This window comes from Pyxicephalus adspersus, chromosome Z (assembly GCF_032062135.1).
Source record: "Pyxicephalus adspersus chromosome Z, UCB_Pads_2.0, whole genome shotgun sequence".
Lineage (NCBI taxonomy): Eukaryota > Metazoa > Chordata > Amphibia > Anura > Pyxicephalidae > Pyxicephalus > Pyxicephalus adspersus.
In genome coordinates, this window is record NC_092871.1 from 64,541,478 (window position 1) to 64,565,056 (window position 23,579).

At 37.9% G+C, this 23,579-nt stretch overlaps 1 protein-coding gene and 1 long non-coding RNA gene across 12 annotated transcripts in view; both read left to right on the top strand.

Annotated features, from left to right (window-relative positions):
* The window catches only part of RAPGEF1 (Rap guanine nucleotide exchange factor 1), a 126,365-nt gene that overhangs the window by 97,282 nt on the left and 5,504 nt on the right, over positions 1-23,579 (top strand). For 8 of the 10 annotated variants that reach the window (XM_072431847.1, XM_072431850.1, XM_072431848.1 and 5 more), the window contains 12 exons: positions 3,122-3,245; positions 3,334-3,409; positions 4,949-5,033; positions 12,934-13,026; positions 13,455-13,640; positions 13,869-13,953; positions 15,116-15,210; positions 15,332-15,410; positions 21,666-21,767; positions 21,853-21,950; positions 22,025-22,153; positions 23,251-23,573. In XM_072431847.1, coding sequence (XP_072287948.1) covers positions 3,122-3,245; positions 3,334-3,409; positions 4,949-5,033; positions 12,934-13,026; positions 13,455-13,640; positions 13,869-13,953; positions 15,116-15,210; positions 15,332-15,410; positions 21,666-21,767; positions 21,853-21,950; positions 22,025-22,153; positions 23,251-23,401 — 1,303 coding nt within the window. In that variant the 3' untranslated portion in view covers positions 23,402-23,573. Of the gene's footprint in view, positions 1-3,121; positions 3,246-3,333; positions 3,410-4,948; positions 5,034-12,933; positions 13,027-13,454; positions 13,641-13,868; positions 13,954-15,115; positions 15,211-15,331; positions 15,411-17,067; positions 20,019-21,665; positions 21,768-21,852; positions 21,951-22,024; positions 22,154-23,250; positions 23,574-23,579 lie in introns of those variants that run through there. The other 2 variants (XM_072431856.1, XM_072431853.1) reach the window with 2 other exon arrangements.
* Positions 5,044-12,926, top strand: LOC140344592 (uncharacterized). Of its 2 annotated transcripts, XR_011923602.1 has the most exons (3): positions 5,044-5,833; positions 11,499-11,633; positions 11,979-12,926. It is a non-coding gene; the product is annotated as an uncharacterized lncRNA (long non-coding RNA). The 2 variants fall into 2 exon arrangements; XR_011923603.1 differs by lacking the exons at positions 11,499-11,633; positions 11,979-12,926 and adding an exon at positions 7,712-10,122.

Genomic DNA, 23,579 nt, shown 5'->3' on the forward strand with positions numbered 1-23,579 from the left:
TCTTCATGGAAAAATAAGACATCCCCTGAAAATAAGACCTAGTGTGTTTTTGGGAGCCAAAAAAAATATGACAGTGTCTTATTTTCGGGGAAACACGGTACATGTTTAACAACTTTTTTTTTTGGATATGTGATAAATCAAAACCTGTTGTTTAAATTATATAGGACTGCACTATTCTTTGGCTTTTAACTTAGTAAGTTCAGCTGCCATGTTTTTTCCTATTATCAGACAAAAAATCTGTGAACCCCGGTCCATGGTGGAAAAGGTTTGGCTTTAACATAAACGATCTAGCAGAGCCCCTAATTATTTTTCAGACCCTGTATTTTATAGATACAGCTTGCATTTTCTGTGTCATACCAGTACTCCTCCCTCTTGCTATTCACTCCTCTGTGATCTTGTAGTTCATCCTTGTATGATCTGTAATACCTGGTCTTTACTCCACATCTCCTCCTCCTCACTTAACATTCTCATCATTCAGACAAAACACTGCATGTTAAATGATTACCATGTCAAGTATTGTTGAAAGCAAAGAGTACTGGAGGGACTTTATAGGCAAAGTTCATAGACAATTCCAGCAAAAAACAATGTGATTCTTATTTCAAAATTTGTTTTAATGTAAATTCCTATAAAATGTTAAACTACATAAAAAAAATTCCAGAACATTGAAACAAACAAATATAAAAAGCAAACACATGACTCTACGCATTTCGTAGAGACTCAAACAGGCTGGATTTCTCTTATCTTAATTATCTTAATTATATGTTAATTTGGGTTCATTTATGTCCAACTTCAAGTCATCCAATGATTGCTCACATATAGTTTACATTCAAAGCTTGTTGCAAAAGTGAAGAGCAAACTGCAACATAGCCTGATGATTGCTTTGAGAGATAGAAGCACAAACGTTATTAACAACACCATTACAGCAGAGATCCCTGTGTCCTGCTTTGGATGTAAACTATATGTGAGCAATCATTGGATGACTTGAAGTTGGACATAAATTAACCCTGGATTACCATATAATTAGGATAAGAGAAAACCAGCCTATTTGAGTCTCAAAGAGGTTCCAGGGTGGATACTGATGCTTCCTCCCTTGCGATCTCATTTTTTTTGTTCTATAACCTCTACACATGTGAGGGGAGTTTTAAGAATTGAACCGATTCCTCCTGTACAAGTGGGCTAGTCCCACGAAATGCGTAGAGGTCATGTGTTATTTATTTTGTTAACATTTTATAGGAATTTACATTAAAAGAAATATTGAAATAAGAATCACATTGTTTTTTGCTGGAATTGTCTATGAACTTTGCCTATAATGTCCCTCCAGTATTCTTTGCTTTCAACAATATTTGTCTATATCAGGATGTGGCAAGTACATTTTGTCTATAATAGGGTTGTTCCATGTTTTCATTGATTGAATGTTTGAGTGTTATTTGTGGCTCCAGTTATTCCGTTTGCCACTGTGACAGTGTCAAGTCCTTATTACAAAGAATTTACCTCCTCTTCTCACTGCCCTGGATCGAAAGACTTAAGTTAACTACACTTAATTCACACGCTGTTACTTCTAATGATAGGTTCATTAATGACCCATTGTACAGCTGCCATGGGGCCTGTTAGCTGTATCTGCTTTATATTAGAAATGGACTGAACGCACTGCTATAAAGGGAGGTATAATGCAAAATGTACTGTCTTACCTTATGTGATTTACTAAATTTATACTGCATACAGGTAATAGAGCAGGCAACCAGATACATTTCACATTCTCTGACTTGTGCTGGGAAACTAAAAATAAATAAATAAAAAAATCCATTTGGTGTTTTTCCCCAAATCATTTCACATTGCATCCAAGTACTTGAGTTTGTAGTTAAATGATACTCACTTATCAAAGGGCCTGAAAAAATTGTTACTTTTGTACATATCATCTAGCTATATTCCATTAAGTCCTCCTTTCAGCAGTTAATTTCCAAGGCAGGCTTTATTTAAATAAAGCTTGGAAATGTTAGTTTCCTCTTCTTTTTTTTTTGCCTCCTTTTCTTTTGTTGCCACCTTTTCCTTCCCTGTGTTGGCACTTGTTCTTTCTCTGCCTCCTCTTTTCTTTCTAAACCTCCTTTGCTTCATATGGAGTCTGTTTTCATTTGAATTCAAGGGTGAAACGAGAAGTGGCCCAGAAAAACATGGAAGCCAGAGAAATTATCATGACAGCCAGGCAGTATTTTAAAAAGGAGGCCTATGGCAGGTTTTATTTCTCAGTATGAATTTCTTTTAATAATATAAATGTTACAAGTTACAGTGTGACTAGCTGTGCAATGTTCCATTGATTGGTCTAATAAAAGAAATCGACAGGGATATTTACGTCACAGCATGTTGGTCACTGGCCTCTAGGGTTCCCTATGTACCCTGTGCAGAATCCCTGCATATCTTATGCCTTGTTGATAAAACATTGAATAGAGAACCCCTTAAAATTAAACCTTAATCTATGTGTACTACATCACCATTTAAAGACAAACAATAGGCAAAGGGTCTAGTTCTTTATTTGGAGAAAGAGGAACCTCCAGAGAGAAAAAGGCCAAAAGTTGGGACTTTTAAGGTACTTTAACAATGAAATTTCATTAAAAAACAACAACTTTATTTGCATATCATGATTAAAAGACATTCAAGACAAAAAAACAAAACAAAAAACACAGAAAAAAATCACACATTCATGTAATCAAGTTTGGTGGGTGGAGGTAGCCCAACAGCTACCTCCCACATTTGCAGAACAGTGTCAAATTTTTTGCCTAGTCAAATTATTGACCGATGGTTCAATTTTTAAATATTTCCCATTGAGGAAGAAGACCTTTGTCTAGTAGCCTATAAGGCCTTTTCCACCAAACTTGATTTTATTAATATGTGATTTTTTATATATTTTCCTTTTTGTTGTCCTGAATGTTTTTTTTTAATTATGATATGCAAATAAAGTTGTTTTTTAATGAAATGTCATTGTTAAAGTACCTTAAAAGTCCCATCTTTTGTTTCCCTCTGGAGGTCCTTCTTTCTCCAGCTAGATAACTAGATCATAGACCATTTGTCTATTGTTTATGCCTTGTTGATCCATATTGATTGCATATTGATTACCTTCATTTTTTAGGCACCCCAATTCTCCTAGCAGCCATAATCATGAAGCACCAGAGGCAGAGGAGAGCGAGGAGGTGGATGAACTTTCCCTTGTGGACCACAATGAGATCATGGCAAAACTCACCCTAAAACAAGAGGTGAGCTGCTTTATAGTGGACTGTTGAGGTGGCAGAATTTTTTTTTTTATTCTTTGGCAGACGTGAATGATGATTTTTCTTTGCGCAGGGTGACGATGGGCCGGATGTCAGGGGTGGTTCTGGAGATATCCTACTGGTTCATGCCACAGAGACAGACCGAAAGGGTAAGTCTTTTGTCTTTAATGCTTTTCCTTTTTGTTGTCTGTCAGAGAATAATTACATCTGAGATTAGGCTAATGTCACACTTGTAACAGGGAACTACACAGTGGTTGAATTGTTTTAGAAGGCACATGCACACAGTAAAATACTAAGCTGCTTGCATCTGTCACTCCCTCACCTACTGGATGAACAAGGAATCACTCTCTCATCTCCAATATTTTGTAACTTTTTGGTTATTTTGTAGATAGGTATTGCTACAAAAGTCATGACATATGCAGTTAGGTTAATTGGCTGGCTTCTCCCCAAAAAATTGACCCAAGACTGTATTAAATATTAACATTCATAAACATTACCATACATAAAGACGTTAATATATGGCTGTGTTGGGGACTTTAGACTTTGAGCCCCTTTGAGGGACAGCTAGTGACATGAATATGGGCTCTGTAAAGTTGTGAAATATGTCGGGACTATATAAATACTGTATAATAATGTTTATTGTATGTTTGACTTTTTTTTCGCTGTATTGTTAACGCTTCGTCTTTTTCTGTTCCCCTGCTACTTAGCTCTCTACTGTTAATCTGAACCAGATGTTTACACTGACATTTGTATTTTATACTGTTCCTTTATTTTGATATGTATTCCTGTAACAGTTTATTACTATTTTGTTGCTATAATGTTTTTTTCTTCAATAAAAAAAAATTGAACCATAAATACTGTATAATAATAATACTAATAATAAAAGGAGCAACACCTAGAAAGCAAGCGAGTGTTTTCCCTGCATGGCAGATTAATCCTGTTGCTGGTACATTCTTGCTTGTAGCCCAATCTAAGGTGTGACATTAGCCTTAGTTATCACATTCGAGACCTACGGAGCTTAGGAAACTGCAGGCCCAACCTATATTTTTATTCCTTTTAAAGGCAATGTACCCCATCTTAAAATGTAAACCTTCTGTACAGTGTAACACCTGTTGTGTAGAGTGGTGCACAGAAATGGTAGGTACTTGGATAGACTCATTAGTAGTGATAAGGAGTTGATAAATTGCACAATTAAATCCATTATCAAATTATATCTAAAACATGTTTCAGCTTTGTGTGTAGATTTGATCTTGTCCTTAAAAATCAATTTTCTTCAGAGTATATGTCTATATTGGCTCATTGTTTTTATTGCTACATATTTACTTGAGGATATTTTAAGGGTGTTTGATGTGCAATGTGTTACCGATTCACATCGCTGTTATCCAGGGCTTTTCAGAAGAGGACAATCTGTGGGTTTTCTTGGTTCAAGGTCTCAGCTGAGAGAACTGTTACATTTCAAAGATTTTCCTCTTGGATGAGGATCGCCCCGGGGCTCTTCTTTTTGTAGCATGTCTCTATGACCTCACAGTTCTGGGATGCGGGAGGACTATGGATAAAATGCTTTATCTAGCTTTCCTTCACTTTTTCTGTCTTTGATTTACTCTATAAATAAACAGCTGTTATATGTGTTTGTGTGTCACCTTTCTAAGACATAGTAGCGTATTCTAATGTTGTATTCATTCTTACAGATCTGGTTCTTTATTGTGAGGCTTTCCTTACCACCTACCGGACCTTTATTACACCTGAAGAGCTGATTCAGAAACTCCAGTACAGATATCCTTTCTGTATAGAGAAAAAAAAAATAAGACTGTCTTTTAGTCACTTTTTTTTACCATCTTCCCCCAGAGGCCAATGCAGGCAGGCTATACAAAAGATTATATAAAAAAAAACTTTAATATAGGAATAATAAGACTGGCATTGCAATTCATAAAATTCTAGGTCCCTGGCTACCTGTGTGCAGATGTGTTGCATCCTTGTTCCAGATCAGTATCCCATGCAAGCTGAAGTCCGCCAGACATTTAGTATTTTTAGTAGGCAGTCAGTAAGGTCAGCCTCTGCAACCTTCTGTGCTGTTTTCTTTTGAAGTAAACAAACACTCCTCAACTATGTTTGGCTGTTAATATTGGCAGCATTTTCTATTCGGATTTTCTGTACTTCCCAGACCAGTTCCTGTAATATCACTCTGCAACCAGGTAACTTGGTAAAAACCAATTCCTGAAGAGAAACTGAAGGCAGTAGGAGTGAAAATGAAGTCCCAAAAGAATGGCATTTCCTGAAAAACTGCTCCAACTCTTTACATGATGGATTTTAGATTAGCCAAAGCTCTACTGACTTGAAAGAGAAAATAAACCTCACATTTCTTTTAGGAATATTTGTGTGGAATTATTTTAGTGGAAAAGAGAAAAGGTAGGCTTTTAAATGGCACTGTAGGTAACTGATAACATTGTTTACTTTATAAATTTACCTATTTTATATATCTTATATATTTATTTTATTTACAGAAATATAAAAACATTTTCGTAGAGTATACTGAGACATACATGAGTATTAAGAAGCTATTGAGTACGTTAGCGGTAAGTACTGAACTTAGTTCGCTAGTAATACATTGAAATAAATTAACTCAGTCATAAATCTCCTTTCAAAACACTTCGCCCATTCAGGCTTCCTCAGGGGATTTGGAGAATCGAAGAGTTGAATAGCAAACTATAAAACATGAACGAATGTAAATATCAGAGAATGCTCAATTCATATCCAACAAATATTTAGCATTGTTTACAATAGACAGCGTAAGAATTATTTAAACGCATATTACATATGCAAACACCACTTGTATATTGCCAGAAGAAATATATTATATTTAGGAACATGGTTTCCACAGGAATAAATATGTGAGTAAATATGAAAAGAAAGGAACACTTACAGTTCAGACTTGGTCTCAGTACAGCGAGTTCATTAAAAACAGATGATGTCATTTTTGAGTTGGCTGCAACATTTGGATGAATTTGTCTGATAGATAATATTGTCAGATATAAAATATGATTCCAATGATCTACAAGAAAAATTTGTTAAGACAGAGAAAACTTACATAAGTAACTGTGCTGTGGGGCAATGGGCCCAATTTTGAAAAGAATGGTGATGATCCAACAAAGACCCAGTTATTGTATAAAATAGCTTGTAGTGTCTTTAGGTAAGTAGCTAAAGAGGTGTTCTGGAGTAGTCTCTGTAAAGAGATTGTAAAATATGCATTTTCATAGAGTATACTAAGACATTCATAAGTATTAACAAGCTATTGAGTACGTTAGAGGTAAGTACTGAACTTAGTTCGCTAGTAATACATTAAAATACATTAATTTAGACATAAATCTCCTTCCTTGACGGGTTTCGCCCATTTAGGCTTCCATAGGGGATTTGGAGAATTGGAGAGATGAATAGCAAACTATAAAACATGAATGGATACTTTTGTAAATATCAGAGAATGCTCAATTCATATCTAACAAATATTTTGCATCTTTTACAATAGAAAGCTTAACAATTCTTTAAACACATGTTACATATGCAATAACCACTTGTATATTGCCAGAAGAAATATATTACATTTTGGAACATGGTTTCCAAAGGAATAAATATGTAAATAAATTATGGATAGAAAGGAACACTTACAAGTTCAGACTTGGGTTTCAGTACAGCGAGTTCATTAAAAGCAGATGATGTAGTTTTTATGAGTTGGCTGCAACATTAAACATAATACATTAAAATAAATTAATTTAGACATAAATCTCCTTCCCCGACGCGTTTCGCCCATTCAGGCTTCCTCGGGATATGCAAGAGAAAAAGTTGTTTTTAGGGAAGGTATGTTTAAAAAATAAAATCAAAATTGGGGTTAAAGGTATATAGCTGATTAAGTGCACAGAACGTCAATCAAATTGTGGAATTTCATAGGTTGATAAGGAATGCTGTTATGTAAGTATCATATATTAAATTGTGATCAATGTGGGGAAAAGAGGTCTTTATTAAATATACTGTAAAATGTTAGTGATATAGTACCTATTTTAGGTGTTGTTTTTATTATGTAGCAAAAATTAAGTTGAAATGAGTTTGTTCTAATGACATAGAAAAGAGGAGAGAAATTGTAGTACTTCATGGGATCAGTTATCAGTGTAACTGAAAAAGCACTTAAGCTTTATAGTTTCCGGATCAAAGTCCAGTGAATGATCAAAAAGAAAGGAAAAAAAACTGATACTTACATATTTTTAGGTGAAAAGTAGATAAGGGCAGCCTGTGCGCAGCCAACCAACACAAAAGTAACGACGCATGCGTGATAATGAGGGAAGTTCTGATAACAAGTACTTCCACCGTTTCCCGAGCTAGGGCATGCTATGTAGATGTATTTAAATTGACACAGTATTATGTTTGTTGCAGTAATTTAACCTCCAGTGTCTCTCACCCGACAGGTTAAAAGGACCAACGCTCCAGTCAGGTTCTGCGCAAACGGAATAACCTGATGCCCAAACGAGGGACATATATACTGCAAGTGCCAAGAGATTGGCACAGCTGTACTGAAAGCGCCCAGACAAAAGGATGCCTCCTGTCCCCCGTGGAGACACGGAGAAGGAGCAAACCAATATTTTAGTGGATCATTTAAATTTTATGTAGTATAATAATAGATCACTAAGTGTGCATATATAGAGAACAATCAAATAGCAGGGAAACCATTTTCTGTTACATAAAACATAACAGCAAGTCAGGGGTTGGTAATATGTATCAATAGAAAGAACACATATTAGAAAATTGGTAATAACTGTATTTATCCTAACGATTGGAATAAAATACGTGGAACAACTATTTTTTTTGCAACAATCGTAAAGTAACATTTTTTTTTTAGCAACAATTGTAAGTGATAATTCAAAAAACATTGAAGATAGAAATGAAGAAATTGTTACAATGTGACAACAGACAGGAGGGTTAAAAGATGTTATATACATGTGTTTTATACCAATAACATTGAGTGGGTTGTTGATAGCAGCTCTCAATTAATCTATACTTAACAAACCAAACCTTTGAAAAGAAACATGTTTAAGGTTTCAATTGAGTGTAATAGTATGCCTAAAATTTGTACCAGCATATCTAGTAATATACAGTAACAATATAATGTTTAGTGAATAGGTCAGAAAAAAAAATATAGTATATAAATTACTAAATTGAGATTAGAAAAATTAGGCATGAGAAGTTATCATGACTATCAGCATTATCCAGTAGAGCTGTTGAGTTGGAGTACACAACATAATTTTAACAGCAACGTGATTTCCTTCTCGGCCCTAAAGAGAGATTTTTCCCAACCCTAGAGGAGGCAATATAGATAAAGCCCTCCTAAAAGCTGAAACTAAATGGATTCATCCCTTGAATGCCAGAGTACCCCTTGGTTTGAAAGATATGCTATCCTTCCATCCTTTCCTATAAGTTAAAGCTATCTCCAACTTAATAGCTCATAAGTAAGTGTTCATGTTTATTTTAAAACTGCATAGCTGCTTGTGTGTACTATGATAGACGGCTGTGTCCATGTTTCTGGATAAAACTGCAGGGCTATGTGTATGTTTGTGTGTATAGTGCAGGAATGTATGAATGTTTGTGTATAGTGCATATTGTGTGTATGGGCTAAAATGTAGGGCTCTGTGTTGGGTTGTGTGTATAGTATATATGTTTGTGCATGTTTTTCTGTATAGGACAAATTATGTCTGGGTTTAGTGCATGGCTATAGCTTATTTGTGTGTATAGTGCCGTGTTGTATGTATGGGGAAGCACTAATTTGATGGTACGTTTGCTTGAACTAAAAGACTTTCTTGAACTGGAAAGTGAAAATGTTTTTTTTTAACTGAAAGCCAGTGGACACAAGTAAAAGCACTGGAAAATCTACTTTGAAACCCCTTTACTGTCACCAAGAGTTTGCAGTCTGAAGATTTAACACCTGGTAAATTCTTCTTGAAATGGAAGAGCTTGATATATTGCCTGAATAAAAGTGGAGGGTTAATAGCTGATGACATTGTATCTTCAATGAAGAAAAAAGAGAATCTCTTACTGGATAATCAAATCCTGTTAGCTGCTATTTATGTTGATCCAATGAGCCAAATTTTGTTGAGAGACGACCAGACTGATACTGCAAAATAGGCTCCCTATGATGTAGCAGTTTACATGAAGTAATTACTACCTGAAATACCACCACTGGATGAAGCTATAAGCACTGGTAACTCAGGATCATCCTCCAAATGATCAAATGAAGAATTAGACTTTGATTCCTACTTTGACAAAATAGAACTTTCAACAGTAAAGCGATGTTGCATATGCGTGAAAGATAAACAACCAGAAAATGTCCAAATAAAGAGCTTCCAGCAGGAGTTTTTTTTAAAGAATTAAAAGAAGTAGAAAAGTTTGATCGCTCATCAAAACTGTAAAAGAAGCCATCCTTGTTTATCTTGAGATTATTAGTGATGTGGTTAGAACCGTAACAGCAATGCCACCCACCCAAGTCAGTGTTGAAAGACTATTTTCAGCTAAGTCAGATTTAAGAGCTTCTATGAAAGAGGATCTGGCAGGAAGCATGTCTATTTCTTGGAACAACACTACATTGATTTAGTTTTGGATTGCAATTCCACTCTGCAACTATATTCCAAGTTTGATATATAAACTGTTTTAGATTTTCCAGCTTTTTTGTTTTTTGTTCATGTAGTTAAGCTTTGTTTTTGTTTTAAAACCACCAAAGAATGTGGTTCATATTTTTAAACTGGTAAAGTTCCTTTTCCTGATTTTTATCCATGCTATGCTACTACTTTATAGCCACTTGATAAAAACAATAAACAAAAAAACCTGATTGTTTTCATTTTTTTGTCTTTTGTTTAAAATTAAATATCTTTATTTCAGGGATATTTTTATCCTCAAAGTTATTAACTTTATATTTAGTATTGCACTTACTCTTATTGCAAGAGATTAAAGTAGTGCAGAACCTCAAAGAGTGGTAAACAGTTATCTGAATGGAAGTGATGCCTCCCAGATAGCAATGGTTATGGGTTGCGAGATGGTTGTCACCGCTTCTAGCTCCTGTTTTTATTTAAAAGGACGCCCTGAACGCAACACCAACCCTTTTGTGTTGGTTGGCTGCAGACAGGCTGCCCTTATCTCCTTTTCACCTCAAAATATGTGTCACGAACAAGACACTAGACAGGAGGTGGACCCTCTGTGCTACCAGCACGTTAGCCGAAGTGATATCAGAGGCGCAGAGTCTAAGGCACCGCCTGGTGTTCACCAGAGCACCCCACAAGGGTTGTTGGGCTTTGCTGCGAACGGCACCCAGGTTGCAGCCCTCAGACTCACCCGTGCAGGTAGCAGCTGACAGTTGGAGATAACCAAGGCGCAGTACAAAGTCGACAGGCAATTCAAAAACCAAAAACAGTATCGGGTCAAGGCAGGCAGAGAACATGCACGGTCAGGACAAGCCAAGGTCAGGAACCAGAAACCAGGCCTGGAAACTGAATACTCGTAGGAACATCGGGTAGTAATACCTATTGCTGAGGCAATAGGTGTTTGACTGAGCCCAGGATATATAGGGAGACTGACAGGCTAGCTGGGCGGGGACTAGAAGGACAGGTGAGAATCAACTGGTAGAAATGGCTCAGCAACGCCCCTAAGTGCAGAGCAGCTAGAGCAAGGTGGGAACAGCTGCTGCAAATCAGACACTATCAGGAGGACAACAAGTACCAGATCAGCAGTGCTGCTGATCTGTGACAATATGTAAGTATCCCCAGTATTTTTCTTTTTCCCTTCTTATTGATCATTCACTGGACTGTAATCAGCAAACTATTTAGCTTAAGTGCCTTTTCAGTTACACTGATAACTGATCCCGCAAAGTACTCTCCTCTTTTCTCCGTCATGAACATACCCATTTCAACTTCATTTTTGCTACATAATAAAAACAATACCTAAAGTAAGTACAATATATCACTAACATTTTACAGTATATTTATTAAAGACCTCTTTCCCCTACATTGATCACTATTTAATATATATATATATATAATATATTATACTTATCTAACAGCATTCTTTATCAGCCTATGAAATTCCACAATTTGATTGAAGTTCTGTGCACTTAATCAGGTAAATACCTTTTAACCCCAGTTGTATTTTTACCTTTTTTATCATACCTTCCCTAATAACTTTTGCATTGCATATTTTACAATCTCTTTACAGAGACCACTCCAGAACATCTCTTTAGCTACTTAACTAAAGACACTATAAGCTATTTTATACAATACCTGGGTCTCTGTTGGATCATTGCCATTCTTTTCAAAATTGGGCCCATTGCCCCACAGCACAGTTACTTATGTAAGTTTTCTCTGTCTTAACAAATTATTCCTATATATCATTGGAATCATATTTTTAAACGATGCTAAATATGTGTTAGATATGAATTGAGCATTCTCTGATATTTACAATAGTATCCATTCATGTTTTATAGTTTGCTATTCATCTCTCCAATTCTCCAAATCCCCTGAGAAAGCCTGGATGGGCGAAACGCGTCTGGGAAGGAGATTTATGTCTAAATTAATTTATTTCAATGTATTATTAGCGAACTAAGTTCAGTACTTACCTCTAACGTACTCAATAGCTTGTTAATACTCATGTATGTCTCAGTATATGAAAATGCATATTTTTACAATCTCTTTACAGAGACTACTCTGGAACATCTCTTCAGCTACTTACCTAAAGACACTATAAGCTATTTTATACAAAAACTGGGTCTCCGTTGGATCATCACCATTCTTTTCAAAATTGGGCCCATTGCCCCACAGCACAGTTACTTATGTAAGTTTTCTCTGTCCTAACAAATTATTCTTATATATCATTGGAATCATATTTTTATATCTGACAATATTATCTATCAGACAAATTCATCCAAATGTTGCAGCCAACTCAAAAACGACATCATCTGCTTTTAATGAACTCGCTGTACTGAGACCCAAGTCTGTACTCAAAAGTGATCCTTTCTATTCATAATTTATTCACATATTTATTTCTTTGGAAACCATGTTCCTTAATATATTATATTTCTTCTGTCAATATACAAGTAGTGTTTGCATATGTAATATGTGTTTAAAGAATTCTTAGGGTGTCTATTGTAAACAATGCTAAATATTTGTTAGATATGAATTGAGCACTCTTTGATATTTACAATAGTATCCATTCATGTTTTAGAGTTTGCTATTCAACTCTTCGATTCTCCAAATCCCCCGAGGAAGCCTGAATGGGCGAAACGCGTTTTGCAAGGCGGTTTATGTCTGAGTTAATTTAATTCACAGTATTTCTAGCAAACTAAGTTCAGTACTTACCTCTAACGTACTCAATAGCTTGTTAATACTCATGTATGTCTCAGTATACTCTATGAAAATGTTTTTATATTTCTGTAAATAATAATAAAGTTAACAGTTTTATCAGGTAATTACAGTGCCATTTAAAAGCCTACCTTTTCTCTTTCGTACTAAAAATTATTTTTATTATAACTGTTTTGGCACTAATTAGGCTTACCTAGCTTCTGTAATCATAGTTTCTCTTATGGGTCCTACCCTTTTTTCTTTATGTATATATAGAGCTGATTTTGTCTCTGTTTTCATTAACTAATTTCAACATATGAGAGATTTTGCCACTTCCAAGACACATTCAAGCAACGTGTAAGCAAGAACACTTTCTTTGTGCTGGTGAGAGTTGTGGACGAGCTGTGGTAAGTAAGGTGTGGTGAATAGAATAACACTGAAGGATTTATTACTATACAATAATGACCTTTATAGAGCAAGCCTCTGACATACCATGAAAAAGATTAAAAAGGGCCAGTCTTTGCATTGCTGCATACACAATTGATATCCAGTAAGTGAACTATATATTTGAGAGCTTTACCCTAAAGTAAACCCAGTTCTAAATGAATGCCTAGATTTTCTGAGCCGATAAGTTTTAGGCATGTTGTGTTTTCTGCAAATATTTGTACTGGTCAAATATTAAATCCAGAATCAATATGCAGATAAAGACATTACATTTTTGATGTTTTCTGATTTGCATGCTTGTTTGGTTCATTGATTAAAATCAGACAGGATAATGGCCATGCATTGCCATGTCCCTAAACTGATATTTTGACTTTCTTGTCTTTGTTTGCAGTTTGGTGGAGCTGACAGATGAAATCTTAAAGCTGCTGATGGAACTGGTGTTCAAATTGGTGTGTAAAGGGGAGCTGAGTCTGGCCCGAGTCCTGCGGAAGAACATCCTGGAAAAGGTGGATAACAAGAGAATGAGCCACTGCAACTCTGCCATGAGACCGCTGGCTGCCAGGGGTGTTGCTGCAAGGTAGTCATGTATTCTATTTCACATAGTAATTCGTGTGAAAAGTATGGTATTGTCCTGGTAAACTGTTCATATTCCACATATTATTGATGTACAGTGGACTTTTGCATTCTGTTTTGACATCTCAGAATTATACATACAGTACCTACAGGAAACCTGGTCTACATTACTAATTTCTGCTTGCAGTGTTGTGCAACTGGAAGACTAACTTCAGTATCTATTCTGTTACAGGCCAGGCACTCTCCATGACTTTCACAGTCATGAAATTGCAGAACAGCTGACCCTTCTGGATGCAGAACTTTTCTACAAGATTGAGGTTAGTAAACACTGATCCACATACTGGTATGACTTCCATACCAATATGCGAATCGGGGGTTTTGACTTCTCTTGTTCCAGACCTGTGTATTGAAATTTTGAAGCCAGAGGCAGCTAGCAGTTCAGTGGTGGCAGCACCTATATTTCTCCAAGTAGAGAATTCCTCGAAACCATTGAAAGCCTATACTTACCACCAATCCTTTGTCTCACACATAAATTTAAACTCAAAATAGCCACACGTTGTTACATAATTGTGTTTTTGCATTATGTGTAAAGTTTTATAGATCTGTCACTAGAAAGAGTTCTGTATTTCACTGCCTACAACTTCATTGCTTACAAACCCCTGAGGCAGTGTTACTTGACCTATATAACATGGGGGAACCCCTAAAATAACTTCCAGGTCCTCAGGGAACCCCTGCTATATGTACTATATCCACAGGTCACAGTACTGAATGTCTCATACATTGCTGGTCAGTGGGAAGAATGGCACACTTACAGGTAGCCAAAAAGAAATTTAGTGCCACCTAAACTTACCTAAAAGGGGCACAGATTGCTCAAGCAACCCCTAGCATCCTCAGGAGGAACCTGGTTGAGAAACACTGATCTAGTGTATCAGTTACACAGACAGTGCAGAATGAGCTGACTGATAGACGCTGTGAACCTGAGCAACAAAGCATCTTGAAATATGTGAGCAATTTCAAAACAGCATTTTTAAAACATTTTTTGCAGAATTTGAGTGTAGTGAATTGATGCCCTTTACATTAGGTGGTTCTTCTTGGTGGTGACCTACACCAGTTGGTAATGTGTAAAAAGTGCTACAGAAAATACAGAAGGTAAATATTATACACACTGCTATTCCAGTAACCATTTGAGTTTTGCTGGCAGTCAGCTGCACTACATGACTACCAGGATGAGCATTAGAGACAAACTTAGCTATGTTTAAGCAGAATTTCTCACTTCACCACAAGCTTATTTAATAAAAGGTTGTGACCGATGGAGCCATTTTGTGTGCTGAACCACAGGTTCCAAGGGATTACCGTGTCATTTCTGTGCAAGTTTTTCATTTCTCAGCTGACCTCCCTATGATTTTCACTGATTTGAACTATTCAGTATGTTACCAGGGCACGTAATGGCATTAATCTGGTCTCTTTCTTTCTATTTAGATTCCTGAGGTTTTGCTGTGGGCAAAAGAACAAAATGAGGAGAAGAGCCCAAACCTGACACAGTTCACAGAGCACTTTAACAACATGTCCTACTGGTAAGGGAACAGGAATATATAGTAATGATAACATTCATGGTAACATAATGAGTAATGATAGCATTCACAAAAAAATCTTTGGCAGTGAAAAGCATTGCAGTAACTGGCTCGTCTATCACAGGGTGCGATCCATCATCATGCTGCAAGAGAAGGCACAAGACCGAGAAAGGCTGCTGCTGAAATTCATCAAAATTATGAAGGTGAGCAATACATCAGCAGCTTAGCTTCCCTCACTGACTGATTCTTGCACCCAAGGATGAACAAAGTAATTTAGGGTTTAAGAGCTAAACAAAATTTAATCCTGATTGCACCCTGAAAATACTCTCTCGGATTTGTATTGCTCCCTATCTGTGTGGGAGGGGCTTCATGTCTGTTTAATGGGTGATGAGGAAATCCCTCCAACAGAGACACACAAAAATGTTACAAATTAAGGTTTAGAAAATCTGTTAGGATTTCTTTGCTGTCTATATCTCATTGAGGAGGATTTCCGCTCAGTTTCTGATAAGGTGACAGATGTCTGATAGAACAGGAAGTGAAGATAAATCTGCTCAATTGGTTTCCGAACAACATCTAAAATCTCTTCAACAGGGACACAGACAGTTTTAAAAAACCTGACTACTGAGACTTCTGAGGGCGGCACTGAGCTAGGTAGCTGCACTGTAATACAGCTCCAATCTGCATTATTAATCTTCAGGCATCAGAGGCTTCTCTGAGTCCAGAAAAGCCGCTTCTAGCGTGCGGGAGCTGGAATTGAGTGGCAGCAGGTTTTTTTAGCCCTGCTAGCCACCACAAAGCCAGGAGTTGGAGCTCAGGATCCATCTTGGATCAAGCACCTCTGCTGCAGCAGCACACCAGGCTAATTGGGATTAGTAACCCTTGCAACACTTCTTTCTCTGCTCCACATCTGGACCCACAGTGAATACAGAAAGCCAATTAACCTGCACTTTCACCTCTGCATCCAATGTCTTTGATCCAGGGTGAGTCCATCTTGCTCTCATTGGGGTCTTGCAAAGTTTCCAATACATGGTGTGGCTGTGTGCATAGGAGCATATACCGTATTTTTCGGACCATAAGACGCACTGGACCATAAGACGCACCAGTTTTTAGAGAAGGGAAATGAAGAAAAAAAAGATTCTGAAACAAATAGTGTCCTAAAATATTTTATGTGCATTAAAAACCAACAGCACAGTCGGGGGCTACACAGGGGGCACGGGACAGCAGCAGGAGACGTACCTCGCTGAACAGAAGAAAAGCCGGAGGGGGGGCTATACAGGGGGCACGGGACAGCAGCAGGAGATGTAGCAGAGGAGGAAACTGTGAGGCTGCACACGGGCACAGAGGAACAGATGAGAGGTAAGAAGGAAGGCTACATTTGGACCATAAGACGCAGGGACTTTTTCCCCCCACTTCTGGGGGGGGAAAGTGCGTCTTATGGTCCGAAAAATACGGTATACATTGAGATCATTTGTCGACACTCTCTGCATACTTTGATCTGAGGAGCATCTGGATCACTCAAAATAGTTTCTTTTATTCTTAGCCAAGCCAGGGATCCCTCTGGATGTTCCACTTTATTTTTTATTATTGAAATGCAGTTATTAAACGGTGCTGCTGTGTTCACGGGAACATACATTTATACTGCTCTTCCCATTGGCTTTCCTGGGCACACTCTCTCATTAGGAGGATTTTTGATTCTTATAAAATGCTATTTTCAATCATAAAGTGTCAGTTCATAATATACCGTAGGACTGCTCCTCAACTGCTTGAGTGTATCGAGGCAGATTACAGTGCAAGTAGGGAGTGCATCAGCATCCCCCTTGATACGGTTGGTACTGACTGCTACTTACTCTGCGATTCTAGGATATTGACAACCATGAAGAAATATTTGAGCAAAATGCAGAGTAACCAGTCACGAAAAATTCTTTTAAGAAGAAGGGAAACTCCTAAAAATCAGATCCAGCGTAGCCGATCTATTGACGGCCCAGGTTTCGCCTCCTACCATTTCGGATGATTTGCAGTCCTCCATTTGGAAGCCATAGCCAGAGCAGTTTCCGATCCATTAATGCCTTACTTCGATACGAAATTTGAGGGATTACAACTCTATTGAAACAGCCTTATCCAATATATCTACTAACATGGCACAGATCGTTGAGCTGGAACAACGGGTCAGCCACTTGCAGGTTCAACTAATTAAAACACAAGGCAAATTAAACCTACAGTCCATTCAACTTTCATCCATGGAGGAAAAGGTAGACGATCTGGGGAATCGTAACAGACGCTCAAATTTTTACTTTTTATTGGCATTCCTGAGGAGTATAAAGGCTTGGATTTACAAAGATTTCTATCGGTTGACTTCATGCTAGCCTCAACCTCCCTCCCTTAACAGCCTGGGCGTTTGAGAGAACACACTGGATAGACCCAGACCGAGTTTCTACAAGCCAAAGACCAAGGCCGGTAAAAAGCAAGATTTTTCCATGATATGGACAAGGAAGTCGTACTTGTACCATACCGCAGGCAGAGGGAGGTGAGAATGGGAAAGGTGAAAATCTTGATTTTTCAGGATTTCTCGGATGCAGTTGCACAAAAACATAAATTATTTGTTCCAGTCTGTCGAGGATTAGTGGAACTGGGGACACAGATTGCTTGGATGTACCCAGTGAAACTGAGAGTTTCATGTGCCAGCAAACCAAAATTTTTGATGATATTACTCAGACTTTGATCTTTATACAAGAGGAAAATCAGATGATCATCATTCATCTCAAGGTCAACATTCCTTTCGACTAAACATAGTTTGGCTGGTAAATATATTCAGCCACATTTGGGGGGAATTTCCAGGGTGTTTTAAAGTCCTACCTGGTTCCCACAATTCTAGTGGCGTCCTCCAGTGATGCCCTACATCTACTTCCCCGGCTTTGCCAGGCTGCAAAGATGCCGGCCAACATCTGTGTCCCCGGTGTGTGAACCTTGGGGATGCAAGGCCAGGGGAAGCAGATGCCAGCCAGGCATCTGCTCACGAGCCTTAGGCTGTAGGGCGGGACCGTTGAGCTGGTAGGCGGGAAATTTAAAATAATGAGTATTTTTAAATGTACCGCTTTTACATTTAAAAAAAACTCATTATTCAGACCACCAGGGAGGTTAAACGAGGTTGAATGTATATGTGTATTTACAAGAGAGCCTTTGATAGTATTTAGCGGTTTTAATTTGGTAGCACAGTGTTTTGGGCTTGTTTGCTTGTTTGGCCACAGCTCTGTGGGACTGCAGCCGGCACAGAAAATTGGGGATCAGAAAAGGTAAAGGTCTGTTTTGGCTATGCTCATATGAGGCCTTCTGGCCCTCAAACACCCCAACCCAAAACAATCACGCAGAATAGGCTAAAATTACTGGCTTTAGAATGTCGTGGGACTTAACAGTCCCCAAAAGCAGAAAAAAGTGCTAATACACTTGAAACGTAAATCCCCTTATGTTGTATTTTTGCAAGAGACACATTGGAAAACCATGCTAGAGATGGTTTGCACCTAAATGAAAGGGGGTCTGCTGTGCTAGGGGAATGATTTAGGGGAATGGTGGAGGCATATTTAAACTAGGGCAGAGAGGGGTGGGACAGTTAAATAAGGTGGCAGAAAAGTTAGTCAAGTGTCAACCACTAGTGGAGGGTGGATTGGGGATAGTTGGGGGGAGGGTGAATAGGTTTAGAAAAATCAGTCTGTAAATGGATAGAGAACTGGCTTAAAGACCACATCCAGAGAGTTGTAATAATGATTCATACTCTGAATGGTCTAAGGTTATTAGTGGTTTACCCCTGGGTTCAGCGCTTAGACCTTTACTGTTTACCATCTTTATACATGATATAGAGTTTGGGATTAAAAGTACCATTTCTGTGTTTGCAGATGACACCAAGCTATGTAATGGAATTAAGTCCATACAGCATGTCTATAATCTACAAGCAGACCTGAATGTACTGTTTGATTGGGCAGCCAAGTGGAAAATGGCATTTGTTATAGATAAATGTATAGTTATGCACCTGGGGCTAACAACATGCATGCCTTATACGGTCTAGGGCAGGGGTGGGCAAACTTTTTGACTCAGGGGCCACAATGGGTTCTAAAATTTGGCAGACGGCCAGGAACAGATGGATGGAGCGCCGAGATGGGTGTCACTGTGCGTGACCTCATGATGACATAACCCCACCCACACTCATCACAAATCTATACTATAAAAAAACATGCATTTTATCTTGTATTCAGTATACATAAATTTAGTATTTTGTTTTTGGACATATCTTGGCTGTGTAAACCACCTAGTGACTTATTTTATTATTTATTAGTGATCCCAGTCAGATCTCTGATTACCAGCTCAAACAGCTGCTGTCATAAAGTATCTTATTCCTACTGCTGATGTTTGAAATTAATTTTTAGAATATTAACCACCTGGCCGTTAAGCCCGAGCATGTTTGGGGTAAAAACTTTTGCAATTATCGTTAACCCCGAGTTTTTCTCACCAGGTGGTTAAATGTAAACAAATGTTATATTGCAATCCGATTGTGATACATTGTATGACAATTGGATTACAACTGGATTACCTCTTGCAGCAATAAAAGATTTTCTATTGCTGCTGGCATCTGCAGTGAGATGTCAAGCACACTGCAGAAATCCTGCATTGTTCTGTGCATCTCTCCGGAGATGCCAGCAGCAGCAGCCTCTAGCGTCTCTGTCTGTGTAAGCTGGGCAGGGAAATCCCCCCCTCACATCACTGGGAGGATGAGTCATCTTCCGGGTGATGTGATTGGTGATGTATGGGGGTGTGTCAGGGAGGGAAAAAAAATTTCATGAAAAACAGTGTAACGCTTTTGGTACAGAAATCTAGACATCAGTGTAACGCCCAGGTGGTTAATACATGTTGACAATCGAAAACCCGGCCATCGATAACCTGGATCCTTCAGTTTCCTGGCATGAATTTCAGATCGCATGTTCAATACAGGGACTGTAGTACACTGGTTGGCTGTTCTGCAGAAACAGCTGTTAGGTCTTGCTTGCTAAATTAAATACAGGAATTGTACCTGCTGCCTGCTCCCTGGAACTGTGCCAGATGTCCATGGTGCTGCGAGAGGAAGGCTGATCTGGGTGTGGAGGTAAGTATATAGAAAGAAAATCCAGAATTTTCAAGAATCCGGCCTACCTCCGGTCCGGAGGTTGCTGGATTTTTGAATGTCAACCTGAAACGCTGAAGGATAACTGAACACTTCATAGTATGGGAAGCAGAACCAGGAACTTTGACATGTTTGATATCATGCTCCAGTACTTCTGACATTTAACACTCTCTAAGCCGTTTCATAATATCCAGATCTAGAGATCCCTGAGTTATTTGGTGAAGTCACCAGAGTTCATTAACTGGGTAAAAGTCATTGGGCTAACAGCTTGGATGATAATTTGGAACCTGGACACCCCTGTCCTGTTGTGGCGGACATTGAAAGCAGTATTGAGAGGCCATATCTTAAAATACACAGTCCGCAAACACAAGGAATAGATCCCAATATAACGAACTTCAAGAAAAGGTAATCAAGGCATACAAGGAATATGTAGAGCGGGGGACTGACTCTATAAAACAAAATTGGCAGCAGGTGGTCAAATGTTTTAATGCTTTTGTAGCTACTAAGGTGGAGACAAATTCACATTTTTTAAAACATAATTTCTACAGATAGGGCAACAAAGTAGGTTCATTGATGGTGAAACTCACAAAACCCCACTCCTCCATGGTATGGTATGCCCACTCTGTCTTCTAAATAATGATTCACTGGTTCTATGTTAATATTTACGGAAACCTCTATTTTCTGAATTAAATTCCAATACAGATGATAGCTGATCCCGCCAATTGTTATAATTAATATATTGTTTTTATTATACTAAAGATGTCCTTGTTCAAAGTGTAATAATAAAGGTTATTGTATTCAATTGTTATGTAATGATTCTATTGCACTCATATTGTATAATGTATGTTGTTTTAATTTCGATGTTTGGTTAATGTACATTAAATATGTATGATACTGTGATTTTTAATAAACAATAAAAATATTTTTTTTAAATCCTGGCTGCTGTTGTACAACAGATTTGAAGAGGAGCCACCCGATAATTTTATGATGGGCGGACACCCTAATCTTGATGGGAGCTAAAGCCCAACAAATTCTTGGCTTTTTATCATTACCAGAACATTACAAACTTCTTGGAGAGCAGCAGACACTATACAGACTTTCTGATAGTTAGTGTGGTTTGATGTTGGATGCTTAATATGAATTAATTCTTTGGACTTTGTACAGTCCATCTCCTAACAATTACTCCCTTATATTTACACCTGAAGTACATTGTATTGAGCTTCCTTTTGGATTTTTAGCTTAGAACTTCAAAGCACTGGTTATATTCTGTGCGTTAAGCATTTCTTTTTTGAAACTTTTTTTTACTTTACAGCACCTGAGGAAACTTAACAATTTTAACTCTTACCTTGCCATCCTCTCTGCACTGGACTCTGCCCCCATCCGCCGTCTGGAATGGCAAAAGCAAACTTCTGAGGTGAGTTGTGGGAGTTTATTTTCGGAACTGTATTATACATCTGCTTGTATGTGTTGAAATAATACCTTGTACTTGATTTTAACAGGGCTTGGCTGAGTACTGTACGCTAATAGACAGCTCGTCTTCGTTCCGAGCATACCGGGCAGCACTCTCTGAGGTGGAACCCCCATGTATACCCTACTTGTAAGTCTCCTTTGCTTTGAAAACCCTAAACACAATTTACAGGACTTGTGCTGATCTCTTGTTTCTGCTTTTAGGGGTCTAATCCTGCAGGACCTCACCTTTGTGCACCTAGGAAATCCAGACCATATTGATGGTAAAGTAAACTTCTCCAAGAGGTGGCAACAGTTCAATATCCTAGACAGCATGAGACGATTTCAGCAAGTGTAAGTGCAAAGCTGTCTTCATAGTCTGCCCTCTGTATTTAACTCTGTCATGTTTGTATTGCTTGACTACTTTTTCTGTTTCATGTTTGAGCATTGATATTAAACTGGGTTGGCAATTAAAATTAAAGAACTAGTCCAGAAATATGTAAAAAATGTCGAAAAATCACTTTCCCTAGCACCCATCATTACTTTTAATTGGTAGAATTCTAACTTCATGCATTTTTTTTACAGCATTACTTTAGTTCACTGCAATTGTGAGTGCATCTGCAGTGCCATTTGCTGCTCCCTACAGTTTATACAGTTTATATATATATATATATATATATATATATATATATTGCTCATCCTTTGTGTTTATCCTCTGTATAAATCACCAGAGTTATGGTATTAAAGGTGTGGTACTTGGAACCATTTTTTATTATATTTCAAATTTGAATGTTTTATTTTGGGAGTTAAATGTATTAAGGTTAGGAAATGTGGTTTCAGTGTGCAGTGCAGGTGACTGTTAGTGGTGGACAAATGGGTCTGGTGGGCTAGTGGAAAAGTTGTGCAGTGGAGTCTGACTAATAAGCAGGGTAGTCAGGGTGTGGGGGAATAGTCTGGCAGAGGAACCAGGAGCTGTGTATGTAAGGAAGAAGGAGGGTTGTATGGGAAAGTTAAAGCAGTAAGCAGGGTATCCCAGTGGAGAAGGAAAAGCTATGGTGTTAGACATAGGGGGAGGATTTTAACAGTGTAAACAATAGCTGTGACCAAAGGACAGGGATGTGCCTATTGTGTATGTCTAAGGATTGTTACAAAAGCTTCTTCCCAATAATCCATCGGAGTGGCCACCATTGTTACCGAAACAGCGCTATCATCATAATAAAGACCTTTATAGAGCTAATTGCAATAACAAAGCTACATCAGCAGGAAATATATTTTTGGGTTTTTAATTTAGGTATGCAAACTTTCAGATCCATAATAGCACTATTAAGTTTGACCTGAGTTACTAGTCTTTAATGATCTCTGGTCTCTAAAAGGTCAAAGCTTTAAAAAATATGTTGCTGACATAAAACCATTGAGTAATTTTAATATGGATATTACAATCTCTCCCACAGTCACTACGAGATTCGCCGCAATGATGAAATCATCTCTTTTTTCAATGACTTCAGCGACCACTTGGCCGAAGAGGCTCTATGGGAACTGTCCTTAAAAATCAAGCCCCGCAATATAACACGAAGGAAAACTGAGAGAGATGAGAAGACTTAAGACATGGAGGAGGCAGACTAGACTGCAATGAAGTCTATGAATAGGGGAATTCATTGCGACTGAAAGGGCAAAATGGGATATTCATTGTTTACTTATTGTCACTGACTTGCTTCCCTTCTCCCAAAGACGTGTTATCCTGCCCACAGTTGTCCTCTGTCTTATGTTATTTTGTGACCCC